The 26,326-nt window shown below is 44.1% G+C and overlaps 1 protein-coding gene across 5 annotated transcripts in view; it reads left to right on the top strand.

Moving 5' to 3' along the window:
• nipblb (NIPBL cohesin loading factor b) overlaps positions 1–26,326 on the top strand; it is a 600,450-nt gene that overhangs the window by 265,917 nt on the left and 308,207 nt on the right. For all 5 annotated transcript variants that reach the window (XM_080189563.1, XM_080189568.1, XM_080189564.1 and 2 more), the window contains 5 exons: positions 1,451–1,645; positions 11,169–11,240; positions 12,190–12,279; positions 16,032–16,135; positions 22,308–22,394. In XM_080189563.1, the coding sequence (XP_080045689.1) occupies positions 1,451–1,645; positions 11,169–11,240; positions 12,190–12,279; positions 16,032–16,135; positions 22,308–22,394 (548 nt within the window). The remainder of the gene's footprint in view (positions 1–1,450; positions 1,646–11,168; positions 11,241–12,189; positions 12,280–16,031; positions 16,136–22,307; positions 22,395–26,326) is intronic.

Below are 26,326 nucleotides of genomic sequence, written 5' to 3' on the forward strand. Positions count from 1 at the left end.
GGCATTGGAAAGGGTGCAGAGGAGGTTTACCAGGATGTTGCCTGGTGTGGTGGGAAGGTCTTATGAGGAAAGGCTGAGGGTCTTGAGGTTATTTTTGTTAGCGAGAAGAAGGTTAAGAGGTGACCTAATTGAGGCGTACACGTTGATCAGAGGGTTAGATAGGGTGGACAGTGAGAGCCTTTTTCCTTGGATGGTGATGGCTAACACGAGGGGTCATAGCTTTAAATTACGGGGTGGTAGTTATAGGACGGATGTCAGAGGTAGGTTCTTTACTCAGAGGGTAGCAAGGGCGTGGAATGCCCTGCCTGCAGCAGTTGTGGACTCGCCAACTTTAAGGACGTTCTAATGGTCAGTTGATAGGCATATGGATAACATTGGAATAGTTTAGGTTAGAGGGCCGTTAGATTGGTTCCACTGGTTGGCGCAACATCGAGGGCCAAAGGGCCTGTACTGCGCTGTAATGTTCTATGTTCTAACCAGCAATGCCCACATTTCGTAAAAGATTTAAAAAAAAAAGCAACAAATAGGCCTGTCATTCTCCGATCACGCTCTCTCCCTTTTAAATAGTGATGATGTGGAGATGTTGGCATTGGTCTGGGGTGGGCACAGTAAGATCAGCAGGGTCTAACCATTGCCCTATGACATTCAGTGGAATTGCCATCACTGAATTCCCCCATTTGGAAGCTCTTCCAAGCCGCTCACCATCCTGACTTGGAAATACATTGCTGTTTCTTCAATGTTAATGGAATCATAGAGGTTTACAGCATAGAAACAGGCCCTTCGACTGAACTTGTCCATGCCACCCTTTTTTTTTAAACCCCTAAACTAATCCCAATTGTCTGCATTTGATCCATGTCCCTCTATACCCATCTTACCCATGTAACTGTCTAAATGCTTTTTAAGAGACAAAATAGTACCTGCCTCTACTACTATCTCTGACAGCTTATTCCAGATGCTCACCACCCTCTGTGTGAAAAAATTGTCCCTCTGGACACTTCTGTATCTCTCCCCTCTCACCTTAAACCGATGCCCTCTAGTTTTAGACTCCCCTACCTTTGGGAAAAGATATTGCCTATCGAGCTGATCTGTACCTCTCGTTATTTTTTAGACCCCTATAACATCATCCCTCAGCCTCCTACACTCCAGAGAAAGTCCCAGCCTCCCCTTATAACTCAAATGGTTGCTGGGTTAAAATCCTAATAGAATTGTGGGTGTAGCTACACTGCAGCAATTCAGAAGGTGGCTCTCACCACCTGCTCGTGAGCAATAAGTGCTGGACTAGCCCGAACAAATATTTAAAAATCTGTTAACATCTGTGCCAGTTAGTTGTATTGAGGTAAACTAGTTGATGTTCGAGACGCTTGGTTGTGATGATTTTAAAAAAAAGGAGTGCAAAGTCATCCATGCAAAAGGATTCACTTCTTTAATAAAAACAATCTGTTTTTTACAGCTTCCCGGAAGAGGCACAAGAAGGATCGAGGAGGGGCAGATAAAGCCTGGGAGTGTGAAGAACGTGACCGCCGGATTCTAAATGAATTAAGAAGAGGCAGCTATTCCATTGAAGGCAGGCGGAGCTCAGGAAGCAGATATCGGGAGCGGAGCCCTGGATCTGAGGAGGATTCACCCCCTCCCAGTCTCATTGATAGTAAGAATGCATTTTTGTCAATAGAATAAATCACATTTTCTGGAAATGGCCTGACTTTAACTTTATTACATTGCAGTGTATATGTCACCGTAAAGTGCATTTGTTGTCCTGGAGTTTAATTTGCATTCATGCAAATTCATGCAGATTTTGCTGTTAAGAATATGAAGTCACATTTTTTGAGTATTATTGCCTAAGTTGCATGGGGTAAATTAAAATACTGCAGAGTTCACGGACAGTTACTGCCAGAAAGTCTGTTTGGAGCAAATTTCTTTCAAAACTTTTCATTACTAACCTATCCCTTTTTGAGCTTTCAAACATTTGCTGTCATGGAGTGGGAGAAGGGGAAAGAGGGAGCTGTTTTGTGGGAGTAGAATTTACTTGAACCATAGAACAGTACAGCACAGTACCAGGCCCTTCGACCCTCGATATTGTGCTGAGCTTTGTCCAAACCCAAGATCAAGCTATCCCACTCCCTATCATTCTGGAGTGCTCCATGTGCCTATCCAATAACCGCTTGAAAGTTCCTAAAGTGTCCGACTCCCCTATCACAGCAGGCAGTCATTCCACACCCCAATCACTCTCAGTAAAGAATCTACCTCGGACATCCCTCCAATATCTCCCACCATGAACCTTATAGTAACAGCTACGTCCACCCGAGGAAACAGTTTCTGCACATCCACTTTATCTATTCCCCTCATCTTATAAACATCTATTAAATTGTCTCTCATCCTCCTCCGCTCTGAAGAGAAAAGCCCCAACTCCCTCAACCTTTCCTCATAAGACCTACCCTCCAAACCAGGCAGCATCAGGGTAAATCTCCTCTGCACTCTGTCCAATGCTTCCACATTCTTCTTATAGTGAGGTGACCAGAACTGCACACACTAATCCAAATGTGGTCTCACCAGGGTCCTGTATAGTTGCAGCATAACCCCACAGCTCTTAAACTCAAACCCCCTGTTAATAAACGTTAACACACTGTAAGCCTTCTTCATAGCTCTATCCACTTGAGTGGCAACCTTCAGAGATCTGTGGATATGAACCCCAAGATCTCTCTGTTCCTCCACATTCCTCAGAACCCTACCGTTGACCCTGTGATCCGCATTCAAGTTTGTCCTACTGAAATGAATCACCTTGCACTTATCAGGGTTAAATTCTATCTGCCACTTTTCTGCCCAGCTCTGCATCCTATCAGTGTCTCTTTGCAGCCTGCAAGAGCCCTCTACCTCTTCCATTACTACCAGTCTTGGTGTCGTTACCAAATTTACTAGCCCACCCTTCGGCCCCCTCTTCCAAGTCATTGATAAAAATCACAAAAAGCAGAGGACCCAGCACTGGTAACTGGCCTCTAGTCTGAAAATTTTCCCTCCATCACCACCCTCTGTCTCCTCTGAGACAGCCTGTTACTTATGCAATCAACCAAATTTCCTTCTATCCCACACCTCCTTACTTTATTCATGAGCTTACCATGGGGAACCTTATCAAACACCTTACTAAAATCCATGTATACGACATCAACTGCTCTACCTTCGCCCACACACTTAGTTACCTCCTCGAAGCATTCAATCAAATTAGTGGGACAGAACTTACCCCTCACGAAACCGTGCTGACTATCTTGGATTAAGCTGCATCTTTCCAAATGGTCATAAATCCTATCTCTCAGGACCCTTTCCATTAACTTAGTGACCACTGAAGTAAGACTAACTGGCCTATAATTACCAGGGTCATTCCTATTCCCTTCCTTGAAGAGAGGAATAACATTCGCCACTATCCGTCCTCTGGCACAATCCCCGTGGACAGTGAGGATGCAAAGATCAAAGCTAAAGGCTCCGCAATCTTATTCCTGCCATCAGGGAAATGTACAGAAGTAATGTGACAGATTTTCAAGGAATATTTGTCGGGAGTTCTGCACGATAACATTCCGGTGAGACAGGGAAGTTTTGATAGATTACAGGAACAGGGATGTATGAAAGTTGTAATGAATTTAGTCAAGAAGAAAAGAAAAGCGTGCAAAAGGTTCAGGGAGCTAGGTAGTGTTAGGGATCTGCAGGAGTATATGACTTGTAGGAAGGAACTTAAGAAGGAAATTAGGAGAGCCAGAAGGGGTCATGAGAAGGCCTTGGCGGGTGAACATAGAACACTACAGCACAAACAAGCCCTTCGGCCCACTAGTTGCGCCAATCACTTCTATACCTACTAAGCCATAGACCTATCTATAACCCCCAATCCCATTAGATCCCATATACTCATCCAGAAGTCTTTTAAAAGACCCCAGTGAGTTCGCCTCCACCACCACCGACGGCTGCCAATTCCATTCACTCACCACCCTCTGAGTGAAAAACTTATCCCTAACATCTCCTCTGTACTTGCTTCCCTGCACCTTAAATCTGTCCTCTCGTAGCGACCATTTCAGCCTGGGGAAAAAGCCTCTGAGAATCCATCCTATCTATTCCGAATCCACCCGATCTATTCCTCTCAACATCTTATAAACCTCTATCAGGTCGCCTCTCAACCTTCGTCTCTCCAGGGAGAAGAGTCCCAGCTCCCTCAACCTATCTTCATAAGGCATGCCTCCCAATCCAGGCAACGTCCTTGTAAATCTCCTCTGCACCCTTTCAATAGCTTCCACATCCTTCCTATAGTGAGGTGACCAGAACTGCACACAGTACTCCAAGTGGGGTCTGACAAGGGTCCTATAAAGTTGCAGCATTACCTCCTGACTCCTAAACTCAATCCCTCGATTAATGAAGGCCAGTACACCATACGCCTTCTTGACCACATCCTCCACCTGCGAGGCCGATTTAAGAGTCCTATGGACCCAGACCCCAAGATCCCTCTGCTCTTCAACACAGCTAAGACTCCTACCCTTGATGTTGTATTCCTTCATCCCATTGGTCCTGCCAAAATGGACCACTACACATTTATCTGCATTGAAGTCCATCTGCCAGTTTAAGGAAAACCCAAATATGTGAAGAGCAAACAGATGAGATGTGAAGGAATAGGACCTATAAAATGTGACGGTGGGCGAGCTTGTATAGAACCGGTAGAAATAGCAGAGATGCACAATGAATACTTTACTTCAGTATTCACGTTCCAAAGGATCTTGGTGGTTGTGGTGCAGGCTTGCGGCGGGCTGAAAAGCTTGAGTATGTAGACATTAAAAAAGAGGATGTGTTGGAGCTTTTGAAAAGCATCAAGTTAGAAAAGTTGCTGGGACCGGATGGGACGTATCCCAGGTTACTGTGGGAGGCGAGGGAAGGGATTGCAGAGCCTCTGGCGATGATCTTTGCGTCATCAATGGAGAGGGGAGAGATTCCAGAGGATTGGAGGATTGCAGATGTGGTCCCTTTATTCAAGAAAGGGAGAAGAGATAGCCCAGGAAATTATAGACCAGTGAGTCTAACCTCAGTGATTGGTAAGTTGATGGAGAAGACCCTGAGAGGCAGGATTTATGAACATTTGGAGAGGAATAGTGTGATCAAAAATAGCCAGCACGGCCTAGTCAATGGCAACCGTGCCTTACGAGCCTGGTTGAAATTTTTTGAAGATGTGATTAAACACATTGACGAAGGAAGAGCGGTAGATGTGGTTTATGTGGACTTCAGCAAAGCGTTCAGTAAGGTCCCCCATGCAAGACTTATTGAGAAACTGAGGGGACATGGGATCCAAGGGGACATCGCTTTGTGGATCCAGAACTGGCTTGTCTGCAGAAGGCAGAGAGTGGTTGTAGATGGGTCTTTTTCTGCATGGAGGTCATCACCAGTGGAGTGCCCCAGGGATCTGTTCTGGGACTCTTACTGTTTGTGATTTTTTTTTATAAATGACCTGGATGAGGAAATGGAGGGATGGGTTGGTAAGTTTGCTGATGACACAAACGTTGGAGGTGTTGTGGATGGTGTGGAGGGATGTCAGAAGTTGCAACAAGACATAGATAGGATGCAAGACTGGATAGAGAAGTGGCAAAAGGACTTCAACCCAGATAAGTGTGTGGTGATTCATTTTGGCAGGTCAGATAGGATGACAGAATATAATATTAAGATAAGACTCTTGGCAGTGTGAAAGATCAGAAAGCTCTTGGGGCCCGGGTTCATAGGACGGTCAAATCTGCTTTGCAGGTAGAGGATGTGGTTAAGAAGGCATATGGTGTACTGGCCTTCATCAATTGAGCAATTGAGTTTAGGAGTCAGGAGATAGTGCTGCAGCTTTATAAGACCCTGGTCAGATTCCACTTGGAGTACTGTGCTCAGTTCTGGTCGCCTCATTACAGGAAGGATATGGAAGCTATTGAAAGAGTGCAAAGGAGATTTACAAGGATGCTGCCTGGATTAGGTGGCATGCCTTATGAGGAGGGGTTGAGAGAGCTCGGTCTTTTCTCCTTAGAGAGACGAAGGATTAGAGGTGTATAAGATATTCAGAGGCATCGATCAATTGGATTCTCAGAGGCTTTTACCCAGGGCTGAAATGGCTGCCACAAGAGGACACAGGTTTAGGGGAGTAGGTACAGAAGCGGGGTAAGTTTTTCACTGAGAGGCTGGTGGGTGCGTGGAATTGGCTGTTGGCAGTGGTGGTGGAGGCAGATTCAATAGGGTCTTTTAAGAGACTTTTGGATAAGTACATGGGACTTAGTAAGATAGAGGGTTGTAGGTAAGCCTAATAGGTAGGGAAATGTTCGGCGCAACTTGTGGGCCGAAGGGCTTCTTTGTGCTGTAGTGTTCTATGTTCCTATTTCTAACTTCAGCCCATATTACCTCAGTAGGCAGATTGCCCTCGAAATGCCTTTCAGCAGCCGTTAAACTATCCTTGATTAATAATGCTACTCCTCCACCTCTTTTACCGCCTTCCCTACTCTAATTGAAACATCTATATCCCGGAACTGCCAAGAACCATTCCTGCCCCTGTTCTAATCATGTCTCCATAATGGCCACAACATCTTAGCCCCAAGTACCAATCCACGCTCCAAGTTCACCTACCTTATTCTGGATGTTCCTTGCATTGAAGTAGATACACTTCAACCCACCATCCTGTCTGCCTGTACACTCCTGTGGCCTTAATACCTTCCTCAGTACCTCACTACCCTCAACACCTGGCTTTTGGACTACAGCTTATTTTCCCATCCCCCTGACAAATTAGTTTAAACCCACCTATCTCCCCCCACCCCGGTTCAGGCGCAAACCATCCTGTTTGTACAGGTCCCACCTTCCCCAGAAAGTGCTCCAATTATCCGTGTAAATGAAACCCTCTCTCCTACACCATCCCTGCAGCCACATGTTAACCTGCACACTCTCTCACTCTCTCACTCTCTCTCTCTCTCTCTCTCTCTCTGTTCCTCAACTCACTAGCACATGGCACCGGCAACAAACCAGAGATGAAAACATGCTTTGTCCTGGCTCTGAGCTTCCATCCTAGCTCCCTAAATTCCTGTTTAAAATCCCCATCCCTTCTCCTACCTATGTCGTTGGTACCAATGTGCAGCATGACCTGCGACTGATCCCCCTCCCCCTTAAGGATCTTGGAAACATGGTCCGAGACGTCATGGACCCTTGCACCCAAGAGGCAACAAACCACCCGTGAGTCTCTTTTGCTGCCACAGAACTTCCAATCTGTCCCTCTAACCATCGCGTTCTCAATAACTATTGCTCCCCTGCTCTTCCCCCACTTTCCCTTCTGAGGCACAGGGACGGACTAGCTGCTGGAGATCTGGTCACCCTGGCTAATCAACCAACCGAGACTCAGCCCTAGAAAATCATATGACCAGAGCCAGTGATTGAGAAGTTGGTACGAGGGAGTAGGGAAATTAATGAATCTAAAGGAAAAAATCAAGATGATAAACAGTATATTTTGGGGCAAAGTTATGCAGATTGTGACAGGGAGGTGCAAAATTTGTAATAGTAACGTGGTTCCATTAATTAAATGGATAATTGTAACAAGTTAGTATTAAAGTTGGGTTCTCTGAATTTTTTTATTTATTCGTTCATGGGATGCGGGTGCCGTGGCTGGACTGCATTCGTTGCCACCTCTAATTGCCCTTGTAAAGGGCTGAATGCAAAAAAGCGTGTGTAGCAATATAGATGAATTAAAGAAACATGATTGCATGGCAACGAAAGATGCAAACTAAATATTCCAGGGGAAACAGAAAAGAAGGCAGAGTAGGCCTAAAGATACAGGATCTTTAACCTCTCTTTATAACAACCTGAGGTCCTTATCTGCTTCAAGAAGACGACCGTCATCCTGCTACCAAAGAAAAGCCAAGCAGCGTACTTTAATGACTGTCATCCGGCGGCTCAGGCATCCATCATTATGAAGTACTTTGAAAGTTAGTCATGGAACAAATCAAATCTGGTCTCCCAGATTACCTGGATCCACGACAGTTCACCTATCCACACAACAGGTCCACCGCAGACGCCATCTCCCTGGCCCTACACTCAATCCTGGAACATATAGATAATAAGGACACCTATGTCAGACTCCTATTTATTGACTACAGTTCAGTCTTCAACACCATTATTTCCAGAAAACTCATCTCCAAACTTTGTGGCCTGGAGCTCGTTTCCTCGCTTTGTGATTAGATCCTAGACTTCCTAATATACAGACTACAACCAGTAAGGACAGGCAACAACAACAACGCCATGATCATCCTCAACACTAGTGCTCTACAAGGCTGTACCCTCAGCCACTTAATGTAATCTTTATACACCTTCGACTGTGTAGCCAAATACTCCTCCAGCTCAATTTTCAAGTTTGCTGATGACACAACCATAGTTGGCCGAATCTCAAGCAATGACGAGATGGAGTATCGGAAAGAGATAGAGAATCTGGTGAACTGGTGCAATGACAATAATCTCTCCCTCAATGTCAACAAAACGAAGGAGGTAGTCATCGAGTTCAGGAAGCTTAGTGGAGGACGTACCTCTGTGTACATTAATGGGGACGAAGTGGAAATAGAACATAGAACACTACAGCACAAACAGGCCCTTCGAGAGCTCCAAGTTTTTGTGTCCAGACCACCACCAACCTATCCTGGAACCTCAATAACAATGCTATATTTAAGAGAGCTCACCAATGAAAAGGAAATTTGGCATGTCAGCTACAACATACTCCCAACTTTTACAGATATATCATAGAAAGCATTCTTTCTGGTTGTATCACAGCTTGGTGCTCTGCCCAACACCACACACTAAACTCCAAAGTGTCATGAACGAAGCTCAGTCCATCGCATAAAACCAGCCTCCCATCTACTGACTCCGTCTACACTTCCCATTGCCTGGAATAGCAGCCAGCATAATCAAGAACCACAAGGATATTAATGAGGTTGAAAGAGCGCAGAGAAGGTTTACAAGGATGTTGCAGGGACTTGAGAAGCTGAGTTACAGAGAGAGATCGAATAGGTTAGGACTTTATTTCCTGGAGCATAGAAGAATGAGGGGAGATTTGATAGAGATGTATAAAATTATGATAGCGTGAATGCAAGCAGGCTTTTTCCACTGAACAAAGAACCATACAGCACAGGAACAGGCCCTTCAGCCCTCCAAGCCTGCGCCCCTCATGCGCCCAACTAAACCATTCATTTGTATACCTCTATTCCCTGAGGCTAGGGGAGAAAAAAACTAATGGACATGGGTTAAGGGTGAAGGGGGAAAAGTTTAAAGGGAATATTAGGGCTTCTTTGTTCAGAGAGTGGTGGGAGTGTGGAATGAGCTGGCAGATGAAGTGGTGAATGCGGCCTTAACATTTAAGAAAAACTTGGACAGTACATGGATGAGAGGGGTGTGGAGAGTTATGGTCCAGATGCAGGTCAGTGGGACTAGGCAGAAAAATGGTCCAGCACAGCCAAGAAGGGCCATGAGGCCTGTTTCTGTGCTGTAATGTCCTATGAAAGGGCGAGTGCTGTTGACCATCTGTTTAAGAATCTTTTGGGAATGTAATTACAGACAAAACCAACAACTTCTGGGTTGTTTTCAAAGAAGAATCAGAACCTTAATGAATGGGGACATAGAACATTACAGCGCAGAACAGGCCCTTCGGCCCATGATGTTGCGCCGACCAATTAAGAAAAAAAGCAATGACCCTCTAACCTAAACCAATCCCTTTCCATCCATAAACCTATCCACAGACCTCTTAAACGCCCCCAAACTAGATGCATCTACAACTGCAGCAGGCAGGGCATTCCATTCCCCCACCACCCTCTGGGTAAAGAACCTACCTCTGACATCCGTCCTATAACTACCACCCCTTAATTTAAAGCTATGTCCCCTCGTGCTAGCTTTCTCCATCCGAGGAAAAAGGCTATCACTGTCCACCCTATCTAAACCTCTAATCATCTTATATGTTTCAATAAGGTCTCCTCTTAGCCGCCTTCTTTCCAACGAAAACAACCCCAAATCCCTCAGTCTCTCCTCATAGGACCTTCCCTCCACATCAGGCAACATCCTGGTAAACCTTCTCTGCACCCTCTCCAAAGCCTCCACATCCTTCCTATAATGTGGGGACCAGAACTGCACACAATACTCCAAGTGCGGCTGCACCGAGTTTTGTACAGTTGCTACATGACGTTGCGGCTCCTAAATTCAATCCCCCTACCAATAAACGCCAAGACACCGTATGCCTTCCTAACAACCTTATCGACTTGATTTCCAACTTTCAGGGATCTATGCACATATACACCTAGATCCCTCTGTTCGTCAACACTATTCAGAGTCCTACCGTTAGCCCTATACTCTACACGTTTGTTATTCCTGCCAAAGTGAATTACCTCTCACTTTTCCGCATTAAACTCCATCTGCCACCTCTCGGCCCAGCTCTGCAACTTGTCCAAGTCCCTCTGTAAACTATGATACCCCTCTTCACTATCTACCACTCCTCCGACTTTGGTGTCATCAGCAAATTTACTAATCCATCCTTCTATACCCTCATCCAGATCATTTATAAAAATTACAAACAGCAGTGGCCCCAAAACAGATCCCTGAGGCACACCAATTGTAACCGAACTCCATGACGAATACTTACCATCAACCACCATCCTCTGTCTTCTGTCAGCTAGCCAATTCCTGATCCAATTAACTTAATCACCCTCAATCCCATACATCTGCATTTTCTGCAGAAGCCTTCCATGGTGAACCTTATCAAACATGAAATCAAGAGAATAAGTTCTATTTAAATACAAATTGAAGTCCAGGTACTTTTTAAAGAATTTGAGGCTAGTGACGATCTGGAATGTACTGCCTGGACTCCCAGGACAGAAATAGCAATCACAAGGGGGCAGACACAGTGGGCCAAATGTGACCTCTTGCACTGTAACATTATTGTGATCTTACATACATTTCAGTCCTGTTTAGTAGTAGTGTGCTTTGCTCCTTGGGTATTGTGCTTTTCCGATCATTCCATATTATGATTGCTTCACTTGGGATTGTATGTGCAATGTGTCATTTTCACAAGATTTTGTTTCTGTTCAGTGTAGCAATCTTGATTAGTTTAACAATCTATAATTAACAGTACGAAGTATTAAACTTTATTCAATTCTAATTTACAGTTGCCAGAAAGATGAGGAAAAGAGAAAAACAAAAGAAAAGGAAAGCATATGAACCTAAACTTACACCTGAAGGTAAATACACTGCCTCAAACATTTTGGGCATGGAGTTAGAGTGTCTTGAACTGCAATTTTAATGATGTTGAACATTTAACTGGTGGGATTCCTCGATAGGGTCTACTACAAGAACACCGCTAGAAATAGAAGTAGGGGTAGGCCAGCAGGCTCCTTAAGCCTGCCCTGCCATTCAGTATGGTCGTGTCTGATCTATGCCAGCCTCAGCTCCTTTTCTGTGCCATTTCCCCATAACCCCCTATTCTTGATCTATCTATTTATCTGCCTCCACTTTAATTGAAGGCCTGCTTCTTCACTGCTCAGTGTGTCGTTTCTGTTTCAGTATAGATGGAAGCAGTGCATTCAATGTTTATGTTGCATGTGAATTTGAAATTGGGTACCACCAGAATATAAAACTACTTAGTATTTACTTTCGTCTGATGTGATGTCAGATATTACATTTGTTGGAACCTGGTCATGTTGAGCTGCAGGGAGCCAGAGATTCACGATACATTAAAAGCAATGCTTTAAATGAATACAACCATAAAACAACTCTCAATATTGAGTGGAAACAAGTACAGAATCTGAGACAAATGTAACATAGTTCTAATACAACATGCCTTCAGAGCATTCCAAAGTATTCATAACGACTAAAAATATTTGAAATTTAATCAACTGTCATAGGAAATAAGACACTCATGTTGCATACAACAAAGCCCTAAAATGTGATGATAACAGAAAATGCTGGAAAACCTCAGCAGATCTGACAGCATGCTGTCAGACCCACTGAGATTTTCTAGCATTTTCTGTTTTTGTTTCAGATTCCAGCATCCACAGTATTTTGCTTTTATCCTAAAATGTGATAATGATCAGATTACTGCTTGATGTGATGGCTGAGGGAGAAAAGTTGACTAGACATTGGAATAGTTGCCCTGCTTCACTTCGAATAATGTTTGTATCTGAATTACAGAAATGATGGACTCGTCAACATTCAAACGATTCACAGCCACAGTGGAAAATATTCTCGAAAATTTAGAGGATATGGATTTTACTACATTAGGTAAGTGTTAACGATCCTCTTCAGGTCGATTTCCACTTGTTGGTGAATTGATAACTCTGTTATTGATAACAGATGAATGATGGAAGAGGTTGGACTTTTTTTACATACTGTGTCCTCCCAAAAAGTGACATAAGTGGAATGCGCAATAACTTTTAAAACATATGAATTAGGAGTAGGCCACTCAAACCCGCTGCACCACTCAGTGAAATCATGGCTGATCTGAATGTAACTTCAACTCCACATTACCAATAGCCTTTTGCTCCCTTGATAAGAATCTAGTACTACTTTCTGAAAAGTATTCAGATTATAAATGATCTGGATGAGGGTATAGTTGGGTGGATTAGTAAATTTGCTGATGACACCAAAGTCAGAGGTGTGGTAGATAGTGAGGAAGGGTGTCTTAGTCTACAGGGAGACTTGGATAAGTTGCAGAGCTGGGCCGAGAGGTGGCGGATGGAGTTTAATGTGGAAATGTGTGAGGTAATTCACTTTGGTAGGAATAACGGATGTGTAGAGTATAGGGCTAACGGTAGGACTCTGAATAGTGTGGATGAACAGAGGGATCTAGGTGTATGTGTACATAGATCCCTGAAAGTTGGGAATCAAGTAGATAAGGTTGTTAGGAAGGCATACGGTGTCTTGGCGTTTATTGATAGGGGGATTGAATTTAGGAGCCGCAGCATCATGTTGCAACTGTACAAAACTCTGGTGCAGCTGCACTTGGAGTATTGTGTGCAGTTCTGGTCCCCACATTATAGGAAGGATGTGGAGGCTTTGGAGAGGGTGCAGAGGAGGTTTACCAGGATGTTGCCTGGTATGGAGGGGAGGTCCTATGAGGAGAGACTGAGGGATTTGAGGTTGTTTTTGTTAGAAAGAAGGCAGCTAAGAGGGGACCTTATTGAAACATATAAGATGATTAGAGGTTTAGATAGGGTGGACAGTGATAGCCTTTTTCCTCGGATGGAGAAAGCTAGCACGAGGGGGCATAGCTTTAAATTAAGGGGTGGTAGTTATAGGACGGATGTCAGGGGTAGGTTCTTTACCCAGAGGGTGGTGAGGGATTGGAATGCCCTGCCTGCTGCAGTTGTGAATGCGCCTAGTTTGGGGGCGTTTAAGAGATCCGTGGATAGGTTTATGGATGGTAAGGGTTTGGTTTAGGTTAGAGGGTCATTGTTTTTTAACTGGTCGGCGCAACATCATGGGCCGAAGGGCCTGTTCTGCGCTGTAATGTTCTATGTTCTATTATTCCATCGTTTTTTGAGGAAAAGAGTTCCAAAGACTCACGACCTTCTGAGCAAACTGTCCATTCCAGGTTTTAGTCTAGTAAACCGTCTCCGAACTGCTTCCAACTCATCCATCCTTAAAAAAGGTATCAGTAAAGTTCACCAGATGTGGTCTTACCACTGTCCTGTATAACTGGAATATTACCCCCCGTTTTTGTCTTTAATTATAGGAGAATTATAAAACATAGGAGCAAGAGTCGACCATCTGGCCCCTCGAGCCTGCTCCACTTACCCGCCCGCTTACCATAACCCTTAATTCCTTTACTGTTCAAAAATTTATCTATCCTTGACTTACAAACATTCAGTGAGGTCGCCTCAACTGCTTCACTGGACAGGGAACTCTGCAGATTCACAACTCTTTCTGTGAAGAAGTTCCTCCTGAATTCAGTCCTAAATCTGATACCCCTTATTTTGAGGCCGTGCCCCCTCGTTCTAGTTTTACCCATCTGTGGAAATAATTTCCCTGCTTCGAGCTTACCTATTGCCTTCATAACCTAATATGTTTCTATAAGATCTTCCCTCACTCTTCTAAGTTCCAATGAGTATAGCTCCAGTCTACTCACTCTCTCCTCACAAGCCAACTCTTTCACTCCGGAATCATTCTATTAGCTTATTAGCTTTCCAGATTACTTGCTGTAGCTATGTACTTACTATTTGCAATTCATGCTCGAGTACATCTACGTGGTTCTGCATCTCAGCTCTAAAATTTCTCACTAGTTAGATGCACCATGGGGCAGTGGTTAGAACTGCTGCTTCACTGCCAGGTTTGATTCCAACCCTTGTCTGTGTGAAGTTAGCACATTCTCCCCATGTTTGCGTGGGTTTCCTCTGGTTTCCTCCCACTGTCCAGGATGTGCAGTTTATGTGGATTGGCCATGCTAAATTGTCCCTTAATGTCCAAAGATGTGTAGGTTAGGGGGATTAACAGACTAATTTGATAGGGTTATGGGGATAGGACAGGATTGGGCCTGGGTAAGATGCTCTGGCAGATAGTTGGTGCAGTTTTGATGGTCCAAATGGCAGCCTCCTGCACTGTAAGGATTCTATGGACTCCTGCCAAGATTAACATTTTCTCATTTTCCCCACTTGCTTAACCTATCTATGTCCCTTTGTAGCATCTTTATGTTCTCTTCAAAATTCACAACCCTACCTATCTTTGTATCGTAATTAAATTTAGCAGCCATACCTTTGGTCTCTTCATCCAAGTACTGATCCCTATGGCACACCACTCGTCACATCCTGACATCTAGAAAAAGAATCATTTATGCTAACTGTGTCCTGTTGGCTACCCAATTTTCAATTCAGGCCACGGTACGGTGGCACAGTGGTTAGCACTACTGCTTCACAGTCCCAGGGAACTGTGTTCGATTCCCAGCTTGGGTCAGTGTCTGTGCAGAGTCTGAAAATTCTTCCATGTCTGTATGAGTTTCCTCCCACAGTCCAAAGATGTGCAGATTAGGTGGATTGGCAATGCTTAATTGCCCCTTAATGTCGGGGGGGCTAACTAGGGTAAATACATGGAATTTCGGGGATTGGGCCAGGGTGGGATTGTGGTCGGTGCACACTTGATGGGCTGAATGGCCTCCCCTAATTCTATGTTTCTAACAATTCTATGATCCTTATGTTATTATGAAGTGCTTGCACCATGACATTTTAGTTTAAGCAATAAACTTTGATGTGGCACTTTATCAAATGCCTTCTGGAAATCTAAGTACAGTACTTAGACCAGTTCCTCTTTATGACAATATATGTGACTCCTTCAACAAATTCCAATAAATTGGTTAAACATGATTTCCCTTTCATAAAACCACGTGGCCTCTGCCATATGGCCTTAAATTTTTCAAAGTGTCCTTCTATGAATAATGCCTTCTGTGATTTTCCCAGTGACAGACGTAAAGCTAGCTGATTCGTATTTTTCTACTTTTTCCCTTCCTTTTTGAACAAAGAAGTTACATTTGCTGTTTTCCAATCGAATAGAACCTTGCCAGAATCAGTTAAAACCAATTCATCAGCACGTGGATAGGGTGCCATCCCTTGTATTTTCTTGTTGGATTATATCTATTCCATGTATTCTGAAATGTACCCTGCCACTGCATGTTAACTGACCTAACCCTTAACTTCATTTGCCACTTTACTTCAACTGTCTGTGCTTTCATGCCCTCGTCATTGCCGTTAGTTAAATTTCTTCGTCACGTGGGTGGGAGTTCATGACGAAGGAACAGCCAGTTCTGAAAGCTAGTGGCGTTTGCTACAAATAAGCCTGTTGGAATTTAACCTCATGTTGTGAGACTTTTTACTGTGTTTACCCGGTCCAACACTGGCATCTCCACGTCATGGAGAGAAAGACCCAGTGACAAGCTGGAGAAAAATCAGGTAAAGAGCATGTGTCGGCCAAAGCACTTGTGGAAATTGTAAGTGTATATCCAACAACTGCTTCAGGTCAACATGCTCGTTGCATTCTCTACACAGGTGAAGATGATGAGTTACCTCAGGAGTTATTACTCGGCAAGCAACAGCTGAATGAATTGAGCAGTGAATCTGCCAAGATCAAAGCTATGGGCATCATGGACCGGGTATGTGTTAAACCTAAATTGCTTTGATTGTAAGGAAAAGCTTAATATCATTTCTGTAAATCAGACAGCAGATTGACTTTATGTATTTACTTGTTGATATCCGTATCTGAAAATGCATGTCGAGTAGGACTGCTAGGTAGCTGTTAATGATTACTTTTTAAATATTACCCCTGTACCTACACCATTGTTTGTTCTTCCACAAAAGTGTCACTGTAGCAAAAGTATAGTGCCCCAAGAATGTCTCAGATTCATGCTCAAGCAAGGAAGGTTCCAATTATGCATGACGCACAGATTTTATTATTCAGTGAAGATCGTTTCCAAACAGAAGGTGGTCCGTATTGATTCTATGCAAATTCAGAATCCTGCACTCTTTCCACAGGCATGCACCTGGTGGCCATCCTTGAGTCTGGCATTAACTTATGCCCTCAATTAATTGGGCATTATTTCTTTTGTTAATACTTGGAACTTTATGCTATCATTTCTGATGTGATCTATAGTGCAAAAGTGTGCAGAAGAAGAGAAATGGCATCACTACAGATGTCTGTTATTTAACGTAGAAAATATTAGCAGGTGTTTGCCTTTCGAACCTCCTCTGCCATTCATTATGATGATGGCTCATCATCCAACTCGATAATCTGTTCCCGCTTCCTCCTTCACATATATTTTGATCCCTTTAACCTCGAGTTATATCTGATTCCTCCTTGAAAACAGAGCAGGAATCTGTGTGTGAGATTGTCAGAACAGTCTCAAAATCTGGCAAACGCTGGAAATTGCAAATCTCTCTGACAAGATTATGGTCTCTGATTTTCCGCACCTCCCACCAGCCATGTAATTATGGGTGTGGACCTGATTTTAATACATTTCCACAACTTTAAAATTATGCATCCACCTCACTAAATTTTCCCAAATGTAAACCTGTTGTGGGATCCCTTTGGGGACATAAAGATCAGTATAGCCTTAGGGGGACAGGGACATGACTAGGCAGAGCCCTGACATTGCCCTTGGCACAGGTTGGGCAATAATTGGTGGAGTGGGTTTCTTGGCTCTAAGAGTCCCTACCAGAGTGATGCTGTAAACATCACCCACTTTTTTCTTTTTTGATGTTAAAACAACAAAAGCTGTAGAGAAAACCGATTAATGAAGGCCAGGAGCTTCACGCCAGTTTTCTCACCAGAACTGACTCTTTGCCAAATTCTGGTAAAATTGCCTCCATAATAAGGGATTTTATATAAAGGGGAAGCAACTGATTAAAAGCACTATTGGCCCACTGAAGCCTGAGGATGGGAATGTTGTCAATGACCATGGAGAAATGGCAGACTTGCTAAACTAGTACTTTGCTTCAGTACTCACAGTGAAAAGGGAGGATAGCTTGCCAGAAGTCCTAAGGAAACTAAGAGGATTGGGGCAGGGTCTCAATAGAATTAGCTTCAGTGAACCATCAATAATGGGGAAATTAGTCGAACTGAAGTGTGATAATTCCCCAGGACCTGATGTTATATATTTGTATATGTTAAAGGAGGTAAAAGACCATGTTGCCTATGCCCCAACTATAATCTTTCAGAGTTCCCTAGATTTAGGAGTCATACCCCTGGATTGGAAATTACTCATCTTATTCTGTTCTTTAAGAAGAGTGATAGAAGGAAACTAGGGAATTACAGACCAGGTAACCTCTGGTGGGGAAATTGTCAGAGTCATTAATCAGGGGTAAGGTAACTGATCCCCTCTCAATTTCAGTTAATTGGGGAGACTCAGCATGAAGGTCATACCTGACAAACCTCATTGAATTCTTTAAAGAGGAAACAAAGATGGTGGACAGAGGCAAGTCAATGAATGTGGTTCATATGGACTGTTGGTAAAGAGATTGTTAGCTAAGGTGGAAGCCCATTGAATTGAAGGGAGATTGCTGACATGGATAGGAAGTGGTTGAGCTACAGGAAACAGAATCGTAGTAATGGCTAAGTACTCAAATTGGTAGGATGTGACTAGGGATGTCCCACGGGGATCTGTCTTGGGGCCTCAATTATTTACAATATTCGTTAATGAATTAGATGCCATTAATAAGTCAGATATTCAAATTTGCACATGACACAAAATTGGACAGCATAAAAGTACAACAGGGTATTGTAGAGAAGGGTGAATGGGCCAAGCTGGGGCAAATATATTTTAATATAAATAAGTGTGAGGTTGTCCATTTTGGGTCAAAAAAAGGATGGATAATGGTATTTTCTTTTAGAATCATAGAACATTACAGCACAGAAACAGGCCTTTTGGCCCTTCTTGCCTGTGCTTTTTAGAAGGCGCAAAGTTAAATTCAGTGAATATCCAATGAAATTTGAGGGTTCAGCTGCCTAGCTCCTTAAAATGCTACAGACAGGTACAGAAAATAGTCAAGAAGGCCGATGGAATCTGGCTTTCATGTTTAAACGGCCTGAGTAAAGGGACATGGAAGTTATGCTGTAGGTGTAGTAAACTCTAGTTAGACCCCACTTAGAGTACTGTGAGCAGGTACCCCACTTTAGAGGGATGTTTTTGTCCTGGAAGGAGTTCAGTGCAAGTTTACAAGAATGATACCTGAATTTCAGGGGTTAAGTTAGGAGGAGAGATTAGACAAATTAGGCCTTTACTCTCAAATTCAAAAGGATGAAGGGTGATCTGATAGAAGTCTACTAAATATTTACAGAGGAGGACAGGGTGGATAAAGATGAACTGTTCACATGATTTGAAGGCACTAGAACCAGGAACCATAATCTAAAGATTAGGGCCAAGCGTTTCAGGAGGGATGTTAGAATACACTTCTGCATGCAGAATGGTGGAGGTTTGGAACTCTGTTCCTCAAACAGTGTTGGATGCTGGCTCAGTCGTTAGGTTTAAGCCCAAGACAGACAGTTTTTTTATTGAACAGGGGTATCAAGGGATATGGTTTTAAGGCAGGTTCATGGAATTAAGCTACAGATAGGCCATGTTCTTCGATGGCACAGCAGGCTTGAGGAGCTGAATGGTCCGTTCCTGTTTCTATGTTTTGGCATCATTGCTTACCACGCTCACTGTATAAATCAACAAACCTTTTGCCGTCTTTACTGCCTGTTACACTGACAGGCATTGCTTATAGTACGTGACCTCAGACTTTTGTATCTTTTTTTCCAGCAGAAGACAGTGGAGTAGAGTACGTCCAGAGTGCGTGGGGTCCTTTATTATGCTAGCTGCTTTGCTGAGGCAGCAAAAAGTGTATACAGTGTCAATGAGAGGGAGGCTGGTTTGAGTGATGGACTGAGCTTCATACACGACCCTTTGGAGTTTTTTTGTGGTCTTGGACAGAGCAGAAGCCATACCAAGCTGTGTTACAATCAGAAAGAATGCTTTCTGTGGTGCATCTGTAGAAGTTGGTGAGAGTTGTAGCAGACGTGCCAAATTTCCTTGGTCTCCTGAAAATGTAGAGGCATTGGTGGGCTTTCTTAACTATACCAACCACATGAAGGGACCAGGACAGGTCCGTGGTGATCTGGAGAAACTTGAAGCTCTCAACCATTTTTACTTCATCCCTATTGATGTATGCAGGGACATGTCCTCCACAACACTTCCTAAAGTTGATGACAATCTCCTTTGTTTTGTTGACATTGAGGGAGAGATTATTGTTGCCGCACCAGTTTACCAGATTCCCTATCTCATTCCTGTACTCTGTCTCATCATTGTTTGAGATCCATCCCACATCAGCAAACTTGAAAATCGAGTTGGAGGGGAATTTGGCCATGCAGTAATAGATGTATAAGTATAGTAGGGGGCTGAGGGCACAGCCTTGCAGGGCACCGGTGTTGAGGCTGATCGTGGAGGAGCTGTTGTTGCCTATCCTTACTTACTGTGGTCTGTGGGTTAGCAAGTTCAGGATCAAGCCGCAGAGGGAGATGCCAAGGCTCATGCCATGAAGTTTGGGGATGGGTAAGAATAATGATGTTAAAGGCTGAGCTGTAGTCTATGAATAGAACTCTGACATGGGTGTCTTTGTTATCTAGGTGTTCCAGGGTTGAGTGTAGGGCCAGGGAGATAGGTGAACTGTAGTATATTCAGGCAGTCTGGGAGGCAGGAATTGATTTGTGCCATGACTAACTTTTTGAAGCACTTCATAGTGATGGATATCACAGCCACCGGGCAATTGTCATTAAGGCATGCTGCCTGGCTTTTCTTTGGTATCAGGATGATGGTTGTCCTCTTGAAGCAGGTAGGGATCTGATCTTGCAAGAATTCCAAATATGATCTATGGAGGTCCATCAAAGATGACAAAAGACAGTACCAGATTAGAGTCCCAGGCTAGCTACACTTACCCCCGTTGACAATGGCAAGGTCTGCAAGACATTACAGGCTATGACACGAAGGCATGTAAAATCGCCATCTCCAACGTACTCGTCCTTGATGAGTTCAATGTATGCTATACTCGTTTTGAGCAAGAGGTCAGCAAGAGCATGCCCTCCACCCCAGAGGCCTTGACTGAACCCGCATCCAACGTCACCATCGCAGATGTCAGATCAACCATCTCGAAAGTCAACCCATGGAAAGTAACAGGCCCAGACGGGGTACCTGGACGAGCACTCAGACCCTGCGTGGATCAGCTGGTAGATGTCTGTATTCACAAGCATCTGCAACCCCTCTATACACCAATCTGAGGTCCCTATCTGCATCAAGAAAACAACTGTCATCCCTGTAGCAAAGAAAAGCCAAGCAGCGTGCCTTAATGAGTATTGTCTGATGGCTCTGATATCCATTATTATGAAGTGCTTTGAAAGGTTAGTCATGACACGAAACAATTCTGGCCTCCCAGGCGCCTGGATCCACTGTAGTTTACCTATCATCACAACAGGTCTAGAGTAGATGCCAACTTCCTGGCCCTACATTAAACCCTGGAATACTTGGATAACAAGGACACCTATGTCAGACTCTTTATTGACTACAGCTCAGCCTTCAACACCATTATTCCTATGAAACTCATCTCCAAGCTGCATGGCTTGGGGCTCAGCTTCTCCCTCTATGACTGGATCCTGAACTTCCTAACCCACAGACGTCAATCAGTAACCATATACCACGATAATCCTCAATACCAGTTCCCCACAAGACCGTGCCCTCAGCCCCTGACTATACTCATTATACACCTATGACTGTTTGGCCAAATTGCCCTCCAACTCAATTCTCAAGTGTGCTGATGACACCACCGTAGTGTGTCGGATCTCAAACAATGACGAGATAGAGAGCAGAAATGTTAGAAAATCTGGTAAACTAGTGCCATAACAATTTCCCCCTCAATGTCAGCATAGCGAAGGAGATAGTCATCGACATCAGGGAGGTGGAGGACATGTCCATCTATATCAATAGGGATGTGGCAGAAATGGTCGAGAGGTTCAAGTTTCTAGGCATCCAGATCACTAACAATCTGTCCTGGTCCCTCCACGTTGATGCTATAATTAAGAAAGCCCACCAGTGCCTCAACTTTCTCAGGAGGCGAAGGAAATTTGGCATGTCCGTTATGACCCTCACGAACTTTCACAGATGCACTACAAAAAGCATTATTTTTGGTTGTATCACAGTTTAGAACGACTCCTGCTCTGTCCAAGACTGCCAAGTAACTACAAAGGGTCATGAATGACGCCCAGTCCATCACAAACTGGCCTCCCATCCATTGTCTTAACTTCCCACTGCTTCAGAAAAGCAGCCAGCGTAATTGAGCACCCCACGCATCCGGGATATACTCTCTGCCACTTTCTTTCATTGGAAAAGGATACAAAAATCTGAGGTCATGTATCAACTGATTCAAGAACAGCTTCTTCCCTGCTGCCATCAGACTTTTGAATGAACCTACCTTGCATTAAGTTGACCTTTCTCTACACCATAGCTATGACTGTAACACTACATTTTGCACTCTCCTTTCCTTCTCCATGAAAGGTATGCTTTGTCTATATAGCATGCAAGAAACAATACTTTTCACTGTACATTAATGCATGTAACAATAATAAATCAAATCAACAATCTGATCCCCTGCCTCTTGTTACTGCTAACAGATGCCAGAGTGTGGTGACTAGGGGAATTTCACAGTAACTTCATTGCAGTGTTAATGTAAGCCTTATGACGAGTTAACTTTATTAGAAGGTGTGATTCTTCCAAAATGTTTTATTTTCTTCCTTGTTTATAGCTTCCAACAGACAAGATGGTGAAGGTGCTAAGTATTTTGGAAAAGAACATACAGGACGGGGCCAAACTTTCCACTTTGTTCAACCATGTAAGTTTTAAAGCATGTGTGTGCACCTTGTTCAATGGGAATGGTTCAGTGTTTATATAAGGTAGTGCAGTATTTATGGTCTGAAACAGAAATGCTGGAAAACTCCGCCAGTTTGCAGCATCTGTGGAGAGACAAATCAAGTTGTTTTTGAATCTGTCTGATTTTTTAGCGCTAAAGAAGAGAAATGTTTCAAAATACACACGATTTGAGAGAGGGTGGGGCAGCTGGAACGGAGTAGAAGGTCAGTGCTTAGTGGGAGCTAGGAAAAATTGCAGCAAAGATGTTGTAGATCATGAGACAGAAAGCATTAATTGCAGCATGAAGGCATATAGAAGGTGCTGGTCTTGGTACAAAGGTAAGATATCAGAATCTATTAATGGGAGAGCAAAGGTCAGAGCTCAGTGAAAGCAAAACTAATCAACAAGTGATAGCTCAGTGGGGGCAGGGGTGGCGAAATGTATAGGATATAAAAAAGGGTCAAGATGGAGGAGAAAGGTCACAGTCTAAAGTTATTGAAGTCAAGTCTGGAGGCTGTAATGTGCCTTGTCAGAAGATCAGATAATGAGCAAAGACAATTACAGCACAGGAACAAGCCCTTCAGTCCTCCAAGCCTGCATCAACCATGCAGCCCAGCTGAACTAAAACCCTCTACCCTTCTGGGGATCATATCCCTCTATTCCCATCGTATTTGTTAAGACTCCCCTTAAAAATCACTACCGCACCCACTTCCACCACATCCCCTAGCAACGAATTCCAGGCACCCACTACTCTCTGTTTAAAAAAAAACAACTTGCCGCATACATTTCCTTTAAACATTGCCCCTCGCACCTTAAACCTATGCCCCCCTAGTAATTGATTCTTCCCCCCTGGGGAAAAAGCTTCTGACTATCCACTCTGTTCATGCTCCTCATAATCTTGTAGACTGCTATTAGGTGTCCCCTCAACCTACATGAGTGAAACGAGAATGGAGGGATATGGTAGGGGCTATTAAATAGGGTTAAACCTCGGGAGACACCAGAAGGGCAGGCTGTATGATTAATATTTTTTGTCTTTATTCCACAGGTGGAGGTCCACCTCGTGTCAAGCGAGGGGCATGCACACGGCGGGTCGTGCGTGGGCTGCTCTTGGAAGTCCAGGAGTGGCCTAGTACTTCATGTCGGTGTGTGTGCTTGATCCTGGACCAATAGACGGGCTCCACAACAGCTCAGTGACTAGCACTGCTAGCTGTGCAGATACATGGATTTGGGCCTGTGTCTGTGGGAGTTTGCGCATTCTCCCTGTGGTTGTGTGGGTTTCCTCCGGGCGCTCCGGTTTCCTCCCACACCCCAAAGATGTGCTCTTAGGCTAATCGGTTTCCACCAAATTGACACTATTTCTTCCCTGAATCTGACTGAGTAGGGTCCCATTCGTAGACATGCAGGGTAGAATAGGTGTAGGGTGATGCGGCGGCGCGGGCTCGTTGGGCCGAAGGGCCTGTTTCCCGTGCTGGGTTGTTCTTTGTTCTTTGTTCTCTGTCGTTCCAATGAGAACAAACCAAGTTTCGCTAACCCCTCCTCATAGCTAATGCCCTCCATACCAGGCAACGTCCTGGTAAAGCTTTTCTGTACCCTCTCCAAAGCCTCCACATCCTTCTGTTAAGACCTTGGCGAGACCACATTTGAAATATTGTGTTCAGTTCTGGTCACCTCACTATAAGGAGGATGTGGAAGCATTGGAGAGAGTGCAGAGGAGATTTACCAGGATGCTGCCTAGTTTGGAGGGTAGGTCTTATGAGGGAAGGTTGAGGGAGCTGGACCTTTTCTCATTGGAGTGGAGGAGGATGAGGGGTGACTTAGTAGAGGTTTATGAGATGATGAGGGGGATAGATTGTTTCCTCAGGTGGATGTAGCTGTTACTAGGGGGCATAACTATAAGGTTCATGGTGGGGGATGTAGGAGGGATGTACGAGGTAGATTCTTCACTCAGAGTGGTTGGGGTGTGGAATAGACTGCCTGCTGTGATAGTGGAGTCGGACACTTCAGGAAATTTTAAACGGTTGTTGGATAGACACATGGAACACAACAGAATGATAGGGAGTGGGATAGCTTAATCATGGGATTGGACACAGCTCGGCACAATATTGAGGGCTGAAGGGCCTGTACTGTGCTGTAATGTTAGAACATAGAACATTACAGCATAGTACAGGCCCTTCGGCCCTCGATGGTTTCACTGTTTGGCACAACAATCTAATGACCCTCTAACCTAAACTATTCCAATGTTATCCATATGCCTATCCACTGACCATTTGAATGCCCTTAAAGTTGGCCAGTCCACAACTGCTGCAGGCAGGGCATTCCACGACCTTACTACCCTCTGAGTGAAGAACCTACCTCTGACATCCGTCCTATAATTACCACCCCTTAATTTAAAGCTATGTCCCCTTGTGTTAGCCATCACCATGCGAGGAAAAAGGCTCTCACTGTCCACCCTATCCAATCCTTTGATCATCTTGTATGCCTCAATTAGGTCACCTCGTAACTTTCTTCTCTCTAATGAAAATAACCTCCAGTCCCTCAGCCTTTCCTCATAAGACCTTCCCACCATCCCAGGCAACATCCTGGTAAACCACCTCTGCACCCTTTCCAATGCCTCCACATCTTTCTTATAATGCGGCGACCAGAACTGTATGCAATACTCTAAGTGCGGCCACGCCAGAGTTTTTTGTACAGTTGCAACATGACCTCACGGCTCCGAAATTCAATTCTTCTACCAATAAAAGCTAACACACCGTATGCCTTCTTAACAACCTTATCAACCTGGGTGCCAACTTTCAGGGAGCTATGCACATGTACCCTGAGATCTCTCTGCTCGTCAACACTACTAACAGTCCTTCCATTAGCCCTATATTCTGTATTCCTGTTACTCTAACCAAAGTGAATCACCTCACACTTTTCCGTATTAAACTCCATTTGCCACCTCTCAGCCCAGCTCTGCATGTTCTATATATGTTCTAGAATGCTGATGAGGAGGGATGAAGTGACCATGACTGCACCTTCAGACATCACATCATTGTTTCCAGGACTGTCACTGACTGAGGTGTACCCCCACCCCTCTTACCCACCATGGTTGACATGTCATTCAACCGAGTTTGACCCATTTCCTGCACCACTTTCCCCTCCTGCCCAGAACTATCTTAGAACCCCCATATCCTTACTTTCCAAGTTGCCAGCCTCTGCATTCAGGGGGTCATCCTCAGCCATTTCCATGAACTCCAACAAGTGCCACCATGAAACTGCTCTTCACCTCTCAGAGCTAACACTGAAGATCTGAACAATGAAACTGCTGGTCTTGGCTCTTCAGTTAAACTTTAAACTTGTCAGGACGGTGCTTTGAATTTTGTGGCAAATGCTCCCTCTACTGTCTATGTACAATTCTGCAGGCATCATTCCTTTACTTTTGGTGTCACTTACTGTCAATTACAGGAATTGCACTTTGTAGCTTACCAAAATTGCTACAAAAGCAATATACTGCAGAGATTGGAAATCTAAATAAAAACAGTAAAAGCTGCAAATACTCAGCATTCAGGCAGCACCTGTGGAGAGAGAAGATCCATTAACCTCGCAGGTTATTAACCGTTCACCACAATTTTGATGAAAGGTCCAGAACTGAAGCATTTGCCAGAATTCTGCTGCCCTACCACTGGAATCAGAGCAGGCAAGGGACGGACAATGGGAGGATTTGTTTCCTTTGGGTAGGATTTTCCAGTCTCAAGTCGGCGAGGCCATAAAATCCAGCCCATTATCTCTCCTTTTCTTTCTACGAGTGCTGCCTCACCTGAGTTTTACAGTATTTTCAGTTTTTATTTCTAAAAAATTTAAAGGATCTCAAGAAATAAGAGCAGGGATAGATCATTTGCCTATCAAGCCCGTCCTGCTATTCAGCAAGATTATGAC

The sequence above is a fragment of the Carcharhinus amblyrhynchos genome, chromosome 5 (genome assembly GCF_965287045.1).
Source record: "Carcharhinus amblyrhynchos chromosome 5, sCarAmb.v2.hapA, whole genome shotgun sequence".
In the NCBI taxonomy this organism is placed as follows: Eukaryota; Metazoa; Chordata; class Chondrichthyes; order Carcharhiniformes; family Carcharhinidae; genus Carcharhinus; species Carcharhinus amblyrhynchos.